This window comes from Camelus bactrianus, chromosome 6 (assembly GCF_048773025.1).
Source record: "Camelus bactrianus isolate YW-2024 breed Bactrian camel chromosome 6, ASM4877302v1, whole genome shotgun sequence".
Classification (NCBI taxonomy): domain Eukaryota; kingdom Metazoa; phylum Chordata; class Mammalia; order Artiodactyla; family Camelidae; genus Camelus; species Camelus bactrianus.
The window spans coordinates 32,651,893-32,665,055 of record NC_133544.1 but is presented as its reverse complement, the minus strand read 5'-3'; the positions used below and the strand labels follow the sequence as shown (position 1 = coordinate 32,665,055).

The 13,163-nt window shown below is 34.3% G+C and overlaps 1 protein-coding gene across 1 annotated transcript in view; it reads right to left on the bottom strand.

Moving 5' to 3' along the window:
• Positions 1-13,163, bottom strand: part of LOC105074663 (uncharacterized) — a 36,119-nt gene that overhangs the window by 15,712 nt on the left and 7,244 nt on the right. Inside the window, exon 3 of the mRNA XM_074365408.1 lies at positions 9,601-9,729. Within this exon, the coding sequence (XP_074221509.1) occupies positions 9,601-9,729 (129 nt within the window). The remainder of the gene's footprint in view (positions 1-9,600; positions 9,730-13,163) is intronic.

Below are 13,163 nucleotides of genomic sequence, written 5' to 3'. Positions count from 1 at the left end.
ATTCCTCTAGGCCAATGGTTTCTCAAACTTAAGCATGCTACAGAATCACCTGGAGGGCTTCTTAAAAAACAGATTGCTAGACCTAACCCCAAAGTTTCTAGTTGCGGCCTGAGAATTTGGATTTCTACCAAGTTTCCAGGTGATGTTAATGTTGCTGGTCTAGAGAACTACACTTTGAGAGCCATGCTATATGTAAACTGAGCTGTACCAAAGAGATGCGTTCCCATGAAATTTAGAACAAAGGAGAAGAGACCATCTTCCCCACTACTGTTTCTGCTAGTAAGCAAAGTCAAGGAGGGGGACAGGAAAAAACACCCCATTACCTAGTTACTAGCTTTGTGGAAGTTGAGAGGTGGCTGTGGCTGTGCACTAAAAGCTCAATGGCAGCAGCAGTAATTTCTGAACCTCAGGATCCCGTCTACATTGGCGTGTCTTTGAACTCACTCATCCGAAGCTGGCTCCAGTTCCCACACACAGACCTTCCAGTCATTTCGTGTATACATAATTCCCTGTATTAAATCATTTTCTGTTTGAAATACGTAGAGTGGTTTCTGTTTTCCACAGTGACTCCATGACTGATTCTTGACTTTCAGGAAACTGGCAGACTCCTTTTCCTCTCCCTTCCTGATTACTTCTTTCCATTCTTCTACTATGATTTCTTTTTCTCTTGCATGGAGGCACTCCTAGTGCTGGTATTAAAGAACAGTGCTAAGTTGGATGTGACAGACTATGTTGTGTGTGTGTGTGTGTGTGTGTGTTTCTTTAAATGACCATAAAAGAGGTAAATGTGGTTTTTTAAAAAAATGCATCTTATAGTTCAGAAACCAGATGAAGCTTCCCAGGGTGAAGAAGAATCTTCAAGATTCAATAAACTCTCATGGTCAGTCCCATAGCCTCCAGGGTTGCATTGACTTCATCATTTAGATTGCTTTTTAATTCAATTTCCAGCTCGGGAATAATCTTCTTTATAAAATATTGTTCCATTTTCCCCAAAACACGCATATTAAATGCTGCTCTATAGTCTTGACCCTTGAGCAATTCTCATAGGGTAATTACAACCTTCTACCACATAGGAAATGGAAATGGTAAATGGCTCACAGTGGGAAGTTGGGTTTTTAGGATATTTCCGGCAAAATTCTGAAGAGAAATCAGTTCTGCAGTATGAAGTAGTGAGAACAGGAGTTCTCTAAGAAAAATTACAGCATTATTAAACTAAAACTTCCTAGAACAGAATACAACCATTAGTGAAATAAAATTAGCAAATTTTCTCTAGAGAAAAAGAGTGAAGTGATTAGTTAAGAGAATTCAGCATCACTGGTTAATAATGAAACATTTTCATTCTTTCTACCTTGTACTAAACCGGAGGATCGGATTTTCCCCCCTTCTTACTTTGCACGCAAGTGAAACTTTCACTCCTTGTGTAGAGGAGCTATTCTTTTATGGCATTTCTTGAGCACTTCCACTCCTTCCCGAGGCATTCATTTGTCAGTTTCTACTTATTATCAAAGAGTGTGATTTGCTTCATCCCTAAGTCTGCGTATAGCAAATCAGAACCTGTTTTAAGACCTATCTATTTAATCATAAATTAATTTACTAAAAATAATGGGTTAAATATACTATGAAAGATGTATTTAGAAAATATCTTTCAATAGAAAGATCAAATGTTTTAAAAGTAGCAAGTTTAAAATCCATTTATATTTAAATTCATTCATTTAAAAACATGTTAATTAGATCATGGTCATTTTTGATTCACTCTTTTTTAAAATCTCACCCCTCAAGTCTGTTCATTTTACCTCTAACGTGTCTTTCACATCTACCCCTTTCTTCCCATGCCTTTGTCTTGTTTCATGGCCTCATTGTCCATCTCATGCACTGTTTGTTGTAAGACATCCTACTTGGTCTTCCCACCTCCAATCTAGCAACTCTCTGAACCATTCTTAATTCAAAAACAAGCCTTTATTGTCTTCTATGTTCCAGTCATGTGCTAGGCTCTGGGGATCCTGAGAAGATTAGGAATGCTCAAAAATTTCCCAGTTCACCAGGGAGACCAATTTGAAAACAAATAATTAGAATATACTATAATGGGTACAGTAACAGTGGTATGAACAGAATGTTCCAAGAACACAAGCAAAGGATAGCAATTCTGTCCTCAGTTGTTTCAGACCGTCTAATACCACTCCTCCTCAAAACCCTGGGATGATTCCCCATGAGCCACAAACTCACTATAGCATGTTATTCTAGCTACTTCATTGGCTCGAACCTACTTATACAGTCCTTCAGCCCTGTCTTCAACCTCTGTAAAGTCCTCGATGTCCTTCAAGGTTCGTCATAACTGCCACTGCCTCCAAGAAGCCTATGCTCACAGAGTTTACCTGGTATTTTCCTTTACTGTATATGTCTGTCTCCCCATTTTCTAATTTTTTTTTTTGTAGATGAGAATCGTGATTACTTAATTTTTCTATCCTCATCTCCCAAGTGCCTTACTTTAGTACTTTTCACATGGCAGGACCTCAACAAATGTTGCGTTGAAACTCTATCCTATCAAGTGGATCACAATTTCTAGTAATCACAGTGATTGCTCAGATCCTTCAGCATTTTATTCATTATTTTAACCAGTAAGTAAGGGGGTTCTCTGCACTGCAATGGTTACTGTTCACCAAAAGGTACCATATAAATAATGAATGTCCCCTGGAGTTGTGTGATGCAGGGGTCCCACTTCCCTGTACTATGATATAAGAACTATGTTTTAAGATCTTGTTTTAGTTATCTTACTGTTAGGGTATTGTTAAAATAATGTTAGGTAACAGGTTTCTTGAAAAGTATCTAAATTGCATGAGTCTCAGACTTCACGCAACATTGATTCTAGATCTAGCTTAATTTTCCTTTTAATGACCAAACTTTGTCAATTAGTCTTCCAGAGAGCTTGACAGTTCTAATATTTACTTATTCCATATGAACTGTGATTTGCAAACTAAGATTTAAAAATCTAAATCCTGCATTACAGGTATACCTCAGAGATATTGCAGACCACTGAAATAAAGCAAATATCACAATAAAGTGAGCCACATGAATTTTTTGGTTTCCTAGTGCATATAAAAGTTACATTTACACTATATTGTAGTCTATTAAGTGTGTGATAGCACTGTCTAAAAGAATAATGTATGTTCCTTAATTTAAAAACACTTTATTGCTAAAAAATGCTAGCCATCATCTGAACCTTCAGCGAGTCATAATCTTTCTGCTGATGGAGGCAACTGAAATTGCCTCCATGTTGATGGTTGCTGACTTAACAGAGTGCTGGTTGCTGAAGCTGGTAGTGGCTGTGGTAACTTCTTAAAATAAGACAGCAATGAAATTTGCCACATCGATTGACTCCTCCTTCCACAATCTTTCTGGGCATGTAATGCTTTTTGAAAGCATTTTACCCACAGAAGTTTTCCAAAAATTGGACTAAACTCTTTCAAACCCTGTCCCTGCTTTATCAACCATTTATGTAATATTCTAAATCCTTTGCTGCCATTTCAACAATCTTAACAGCATCTTCACCAGGAGTGGATTCTATCTCAAGAAACTACTTTCTTTGCTCATCCATAAGAAACAACTCCTCATCCATTCAAGTTTTATCATGAGATTGCAGCAGTTCAGTCACATCATCAGGCTCCACTTCTAATTCTAGTTCTCTTGCTATTTCCACAACATCTGCAGGGACTTCCTCCACTGACGAGCTTGCTAAACCCCTCAAAGTCACTCATGAGGGTTCAAATCAACTTATTCCAAACTCCTGTTAATCTTGATGTTTTGATCTCTTCCCATGAATTACAAATGTTCTTAATGGCATCTAGAATGGTGAATCCTTTCCAGAAGGTTTTCCTTTGCCCGGGTTCATTAGCAGAATCGTATGGAAGCAATAGCCTTATGAAATGTATTTCATAAATAATAAGACTTGAAAGTCAAAATTACTCCTTGATCCATAGGCTGCAGAATGGATGTTGTGTTAGCAGGCATGAAAACAACCTTGACCTTACTGAACATCTCCATCAGAATGCTTGGGTGACCAAGAACAGTAATATTTTGAAATTAATCATTTTTTCCGAGCAGTAGGCCTCAAAAGTGGGTTAAAAATATTCAGTAAACCATGTTGTAAACAAAAGTGCTGTCATCCAGGCTTTGTTGTTCCGTCTAGAGAGCACAGGGAAAGTGGATTTAGCATAATTCTCAAGGGCCCTCAGATTTGGGGAATGGTAAACGATCACTGGCTTCAACTGAAAGTCACCAGCTGTACTGGGCTCTAAAAAGAGAGTCAACCTGTCCTTTGAAGCTTTGAAACCAGGCATTGATTTCTCCTCTATAGTTATGAAAGTCCTAATGGCATCTTCTTCCAATAGGAGGCTGTTTTGTCTACAATGAAAATCTGTTTAGTCACCTTCATCTTGCTCTTAGCTAGATCTTCTGGATAACTTACTGCAGCTTCTACATCAGCACTTACTTCATCACCTTGCACTTTTATGTTGTGGAGATGGCTTTTTCCTTAAACCTCATGAACCAATCTCTGCAAGCTTCAGACTTTTCTTCTGTAGCTTCCTCACCCCTTTCAGCATTTCTAGAATTGAAGAGAGTTAGGATCTTGCTCTGGATTAGGCTTTGGCTTAAGGGAATGTTGTGGCTGGTTTGACCTCTATCCAGATCAAGAGAACTTTCTCCATATTGACAACAAGGCTGTTTCACTTTCTTATCATTCGTCTGTTCACTTGAGTAGCACTTTTAATTTCCTTCAAGAACTTTTCCTTTACATTCACAACTTGGTAACAGTTCAGCACAAGAGACCTAGATTTCAGCCTGTCTTGGCTTTCAACATGCCTTTCTCACTAAGCTTAATCATTTCTAGGTTTTGATTTAAAGTGTACTCTTAACAGTTGAACATTTAGAGGTAATTGTAAGGTTATTAACTGGTCTAATTTTAATACTGTTGTGTCTTGGGAAATAGGGAGGCCTGAGGAGAGGGAGAGAGATGAGAAATGGCAGGTGGGTGGAGCAGTGGGAACTCGCACAACATTTATCAATTAAGCTCTCTGTCTTATATAGGCAGAGTTCATGGTGTCCCAAAACGACAATAGTAACATCAAAGATCACTGATCACAGATCACCACAACAAATATAATAATAATGAAAGAGTCTAAAATATTGGAAGAGTTACCAAAACGTGACACAGAGTCATAAAAGTGAGCAAATGCTGTTGGAAAAATGATGCTGATAGACTTGCTCAATGCAGGGTGGCCACAGACCTTCAACTTGTAAAAAACACATTATCTGCAAAGTGCAATAAAGTGAAGCACGATAAAATGAGGTATACCTGTATTTTTCATGTTAAAGAATCACAATTTTTGAAAAGTTTGATGCTGGATTTGGGCATAACAAACTAGAAATATGTTCAGAACCTAGCTAAATTCAGGCACCGAAAACCTCAGATACAGCTTGTTGATAAAGATTGTCAACAAAGGACTTAAATCTAGAATATATAAAGAACTCTAAACTCTCAGAAAACAAGCCGATGAAAAAAATGGGCAAAATATTTGAATAGAAACTTTGCTGGAGAGAGTATGTGGATGGCAAATAGGCACATAAAAATATGTTCAACATCACCAGCCATTAGGGATATGCAAATTAAAGCCACAATGAGATACCACTACACAGATATTACTCTATCTAAAATACAAAATAGTGACAACACCAAATGCTGGTGAGGATGTAGAGAAACTTGTGATATAATTCACTTGCCATAAAATTCATCCTTTAAAGTATATAGTTCAGGGCAGAGGGTACAGCTCAGTGGTAGACTGTGTTCCCAGAATGCGCAAGGTCCTGGGTTCAATCTCTAGTACCTCTGTTAAAAATAAATAAATCTAATCCCCCCCACCAAAATACAAGACATAATGTAACATACTAACACAATAATGATAAAAATAAAGTATACAATTCAGTTTTTAGTATATTCACAGCTTGTGTAAAATCACCATGATCTAATTTCAGAACATTGTCAGTATCCCCTAAAGAAACCCCATACCCATCAGTAGTCACTCCCCACTCCCCGCTCCTTCTAGCCCCTGACAACCATTAATCTACACTGTTTCTATGGACTTGCCTATTCTGGACATTTTACATGAATGGAATCTTACAATGTTGCCTCTTATGACTGCCTTCTTTTCACTTAGTGTATTTTAAAGGTTCATCCATGTTGTAGCATGGATCAGTACTCGATTCCTCTTTATGGCTGGATAATATTCTACTATATGAATATACCACATTTTGCTTATATACTGATGAATATTTGGATGTGTCCACTTTTTGGCTTTATGAATTATGCTACAATGAACATTCATTTACAAGTTTTTATGTGAATATATTTCCAATTCTCTGGTGTATCCACCTAGGAGTGAGATCGCTGGGTCATATGGTAACACTGTGTTTAGCTCTGTGAGTATACAATATCCTTAAAATGACATTTGAGGGGAGGTTGTAGCTCAGTGGTAGAGCATGTGCTTAGCATGCATAAGGTCGTGAGTTCAATCCCCAGTACTCTTAAAATTAAAAAAAAAAAAAAAAAAAAAAAAGTAAAATGACAACATTTTAGAAATGGAGAAGATGAGTGGTTACCAGGGATCAAGGTGAGGAAAGAAGTTAGTGTGGATATCAAATGGCAATAAGGAAGGCTCTTTGTGGTGTTAAAACTAATCAGTATTTTGATCGACTATTTAGAACTTAATACAAACACACACAAGAGTACAAGTAAAACTCAGGAAATCTGAATAATATTGGTAGATTGTATTATATCAATGTTAACATTTAGGCTGTTATACTATAATTTGCAAAATTTGACTATTGGGAGAAATTGGGCAAAGCTTGTAATGGATCTCTCTGTATTATTTCTTAAAACTGCAAATGAATCCACAATTATCTCAATACAAATTCCAATTAAAGTTAATAACTGGTTCTCATTTTCTTTTAGTTGCAAAATTTATATTGCCTCCCTTCACCCCCTCCAGAGCTGGCTATATCTACCAGGTTTCTACTATTTGCCTTATTACTACAGAAGGGAAAGAAAACATCTTATCTGCATAAACAGTCATGTTGCCCTCACAAATAAAAATTTCTATAAAAATCGCACTAGAACTACTGACAAAACACATTAATCTTAAGTTGAAGACACCAGACCTTATTATATATTATCAGTAACATTTTTACAAGTTGTTTAACTCCTATTTATTACAACAGCAGCCCATCTAGCACTATGAAAGAATTTTAACTCAGTATCATATTGCCTAAACTAGACAACACAATCACCAACTGAATATTTATCCCTTCTATACCTGGCTTTTCCTAAATAAAGCTCTCTTGCACCTGTTTCTCCATTATTGGACAGAAACACATGATAATTATTTTTGTATGTCCACAAAGAGATAAAGTTAATTATAAAAAATTTAAATGCATGCAGTGAAGAGAAAGACTGCCTCATCATGACAATTGAGTTCCTGTAGGATTAAATAATAGGTTATTGGAAAAGGGAAAGATGACTCATGCTGAAGGTATTCTGTTGAAATCACTAGGCTCTTAAAAAAAAAAAAACTAGCAGTTAAACTGTCACTAATTTTTATTAAATTCAAAAAATGCCAATATGAGCTATGGAATAGTTTTTAATGTATATAGTATCTAAAATCAAGTCAAAATGAGACCTTGTATAGCCTTTTAAATATCTGCTTTGGAAAACAGATTAAAAATATGTATAGGTACCAAATGCTTTATGCACATGTAGAGAACTGCCTTTAAAAAGTACTTTGAAATTCTTGAAAATAGCTTACGTATTTTCTTTAAACAAGTTTAAAACAAGTCTTTTTTTTTTTTTTTTTACAATTTGGTGAATTGGGCATAAACATAAACCCTAATCTAACCCAAATCCAAATTATTAAAAAATCTCAAACTTCTTAAGTACCAGTAGTAAGTTATTCTGTGGACAAGAAGAACAATACTACCCATAGTAAAACTGCTACAGTTTTCAGGGATTTGCATCACATTTTTCTGAAAGAAAAGACAAATTAAGAAATCTCTACAAAGTGTCATAAGATTTATTGTAACTATATAAATTACACTTAATCTCTATTCATCTTTCTATCTTAAAAGAGGGAAAATATTCACATAAAAATTGAAATATATGTTTGTTTACATATCTATCTAGCTATATATTTATATCTATTTAAATAAAACCTGGAGTCAGGGTGAAAAGAGGCCTCAAGGAATAAAGCCACTCTTATGGGCTGAGTTGCACCCCCTCAAAGTTCGTATGTTGAAATCCTAACTGCCAGAATGTGATTGTATTTGAAAATAGGGTCTTTAAAAAGGTAATCAAGTTAAAATGAGATCATCTTTAGGGTGGGTTGATTCAGTATGACTGGTGTTCTTAATAAGGGAAGGAAATCCGGACACAGTTACAGAGGGAAGACCACGTGAAGACAGAGAACAGATGGCCACCTACAAGCCAGAGAGAGACCTCAGAAGAAACCAACCTTCTTACCACACACAAGTAATTATGTAAGGTGATGGACGTATGAAGCAACCTTACTGTGGTAATCATTTTGTGATATATATATACACACATACATACACACATATACACATACATCAAATCATCATGTTGTACATCTTAAATTTACACGATGCTGTATGTCAGTTATATGGCAATAGAGCTGGGGAAAACATTAAAAAGGAAGAAGAAACTAACCCTGCTGACATCTTATCTTGGACTTCTGACCTCCAGAATCGTAAGAAAATAAATTCGTGTTATTTAAGCCACCCAGTCCATTGTGCTTTCTTATGGCAGCCCAAGCAAACCAATACAGACCCAGAGACAGCTACTCATTCAAAGGGCTGGTCAATGTCCCAGAATATAAGCGTTCAGAACATTTTACTTAGAGGTCACCACAGAGGCAATCCAGACAAAGAGTCACATCATGTTACCTTTAACAATGTCAGTGACCTTTGGAACTCCTTTCTCTGGCAACAAATACGCTGACAGTACTTGGGTTCAACTAAAAAACACCTACAAGCACTCTCTAGCTCATCACAGGGTGTCAAGGGAAAAGTCAAGGCATTTCCTACAAATGCGGTTTCTTTCTTTTTCATCTGTTGATACAACTCAGATGGTTCAAGTTATTTAATAAGACTGGTGGATATTCGCCATTTGGTGCTATATTGTAAGTAGGAAATCATCCTTCCCACTGAAAAATGCTTAATATGTGTAATTGTTATTATTAATATATTTTTAAATTATTATTATTACAAACATTTTGAGCATGGTAGTTCCTAAGCAATGGTCTAACACTACAGCATTCAGCAGTAACTCAAAAGCACTATGTACCATCTTCAAAAGGATTTCTCTGGCAAAAGACAGACTTGGGTCTACATCAGTGCTCCTCAGTGATAAAAGGGTTCAATATTGAGAAAAAAGCAAAACTGAGTTCAGATAATACTTTAAGTCTTTTATCAGAATATTTCTCTCCCTACAGAGGATATAATTTCCCACTGTGTTTTATTTTCAGGTAATCCATATACCTCAGCTGAAAGATTCTTATTTTTCACCAACAAACCAGTAAGGTCAGGATGGACTGGGTCAGCTGCCTTTTTGTTGTACATGACTGGATTCCTGGTGGGAACCACTTTAAGAGGTGGATCCAAACAAGCCTACAAAGAGAAATTTTGAATTAATTAACTAAACATATACCCTAGAAATCACAACCCACAATGTTTTAGCCCATACAAACTTGAGTATGTAGCTCTAAATAGAATACAACTTTAAAATATTCATTTTGAGGTGCTATCCCAACAAATGAAATAGGACTCAAGAAAATAGCAAGTAACATGTTGACCTATAAGGCTTTTTATAAAATTCTTTTCTAAAACTATTTTCTAAAAAATTTTTTTCTAAAAAATTTTTCTAAAATACTTTTCTAAAAATTCTTACCTAACAATCAATAACACTAGCCATAAGTAAATGCAGCACATCTAATAAACATACTTTCTGAGAGTACAGGAACCAAGAAAACACACATAAAATGTCTGGGGAAATTTTAATTCACATCTTATAAAACCTTTATAGAAACTTGAACTACCAGTATTTACTTTATTTTTTTTGTGTGACAAATCAATTCCTATGCATTGTATCATCATGCAAATTGATGTTTTAAAAAATCTGATTTCAGCAAATCAACATTAATTTGATTAATGTTTCTTTCACACCTATATTGGGGGTAAAAATTAGGGAGATTTGCCTGCATTATAATATCTCCTCCTATTGTCAAAAGAGTGTGCAATGTTTTAATTTTTAATTAGCATAACTGGCTAAGAACAAAGTTTGTATGATTCAAATGAAACTAAGGAAATGTACTCATCTAAATCTCTATAAGGTGTATAAATGCATCACATGGTGCTTAATGTATTAAAGGAGCAAAGTACATTTTCCTAAAGTTACCAGATTTTAGAATTTTATGCTTACCAAGATACTACGAACATAGACTTGCACAAGAGAATACAAAATAACTGTGTTTAAATGTGTAAAGAAATAAAGAAAACCCTGAAAATATGAATAAGTCACAAGAGGCCACAAAGAATAAACATATTGGAAAAACAACCAAATAAGGCTTTTAGAAATGAAAAGTGTAATAATTTTAATTTGAAAATTGAATGGACACATTAAAAAGCAAATTAGATCTAGCTGAAGAGTGAGTGAACTCAAATATGAAAGAAATTATCAAGCATATAGAAAAAAAGATAAATGATGAAAGAGTTTAAAGGCAGAGAGAATAAAATGAGAATGTCTATCATATGTCTATTTGGAATCCAAGGAGGCTTTATTTTTAGAGAATGAGGAAGAGGCAATATTTGAAGAAATAATGCTTGGGAATTTTACAGAATTGTTGTAAGATACCAATCTAAGTTGTCTAGCAAATCCAAAATAAAGTAAATAAAAAGAATTTCTTTACCTACACATTTATAATGAAACTGCAGAACATCAAAGAGAGGTATCTAAAAAGTGAATAACAGAAAGGACAGATAATTACAATGAAACAGCAATGAGATTAGTGAGTGACTTCTCAACAGTAATGCAGAAGCTGAGAAATAGCAAGACGATATCTGTAATGTACTAAGAAAAATATATCATCTTTCATTGAGTCTAAGAGGCAAAAATTTTCACATCTCTGCAACTAGGGTGCATCTTAAAGTTGGTATCACTTCATATTATGGATAGGTTAGCTGGAAACATACTTTCAAATTTCATAATAGTGGATAAAATAGTATTTCTTAAATCAAGGGCATAAGGTAACTGCCAACTAGACTTTTATACTGAATTAAATTATTTTTTAAGATTCACAGTAAAATAAAGAAATTTTAGTCCAAACAAAAATTTATTACCAATAGGTCCTCATTTAAGAAAATTCTAAAGGATGTGTTTCATACGGAAAGAAAGTGAACTTACAAAGTCTGAGATTAAATAAAGAATAGTGAACAAAAAATAATAGTAAATATGTGGGTATATTTACACAAGCATTAGTTTTAAAAGTGTGATTTATGGGACTGAAAATAAAGAATAGACCCAACGCAGGACCAAAAAATATATACATTGAGAAGAGAAAAGTAGTTTAAAGCACTATAAAGTATTCAGATTTCTCAAGAGTAACATATAGATTTCAGTTAACTTTGCTAAGTATATATGTTAAAATAGCTAACCTAACTACTAAAACAACTTCTAAACTAGTAGAAAATGAAAAATGGAATGAGGAAAAAGAAATGCAACACAATAAAACAAAAACAATCAGTTTTTAGCATGAGAGAAAGAGGGAAAAGGAAACAAAAATAATGGTACAAACAGAATACACATAGTATGATGATAAAAATACACCCAAATAATCAGTAATATCAATAAATGTAAGCTTTCCATTGAAAGCAAAGACTATCAATGCTATTTGAAAAAGCAAAGAACTGAAAACAACCCACATGTCAAGTAAGTTTAATGGATAAATAACTTATGGTATATTCATACAATAGAATACTACGAGATGATGAAAATTATTGAATAAATTATACATAGATCAACACAAATCTCATGAAACGGAAGAAGACAAAAGCTGTATAATTCCATTAAATAAACTTTTAAAACAGATAAAATTAATATTTATTGGGGTTACACATGAGTGATAAAAGAGAAGGAAGAGAAGGAAGGCAATGAATGACACAAAACTCAAAATACCTACTATTTTGAAGTTTAGGTGGGAATAAAGGGATTTAGTAAGGAACACACAGGGAAATTCTAAGGTACTAACAGCGCTTTATGAAACTAGGTGGTGGGTTCATAGGTATTTGTTTTATGACCTGATCTGTGTATAGATTTTATAATGTATGACACATGTTTTAAAAATCCACACACAAAACAAAACTGCATATTTTTAAAAGATGCATAAAACATCAAACTGAGGTAAGAAATGGAGGTGATGGAGGAAAAATAAAGTGAGAGGTGCCTTGCACAGAAAAGTGATACTGTACCATGAACTAAGCATGATTAACTTGACAATGTCTCTGAAAATAAAAGAGCAAATTGATTAAATTGTATTCAATGTCTTATTTAGTATACCATAATATCACTAAGGTACCAAACACCAATAATAAGAAAAAAAAATTCAATTAGGTTTTTAATTTATAAAAATTAGAAATATCCAGCCTGCAATTAATTTTTGCAGATAAGTTCTTTCAAATAAAGCTTGAAAACTTTTCTTATTTCATAATTTAGAAGATATGAATAGGAGGCATGCTGTATAAGGACACTCACTGCAGCTTATTTATATAAGAAAAAATTAAATTGTATAAAAACAGTGATACATTAATATAATTTTTAATGGAATTCTACACAGCAGTTAACATGCACAGACTAAATTTATGTGAATCAAAAAGAACTACTCTCAAAATTGTAAGACTGAGTGCAAATAGCAAGGTAGAAAGTTATGTCTAGTAGAATATCATTCATGTAATTTTTTTAATGCCCAAAACATTAGACGCATTCACATATATGTAAGTATTACACACATGGACATAAAAGCTATACACTTAGTTCAGAATAGCTATTT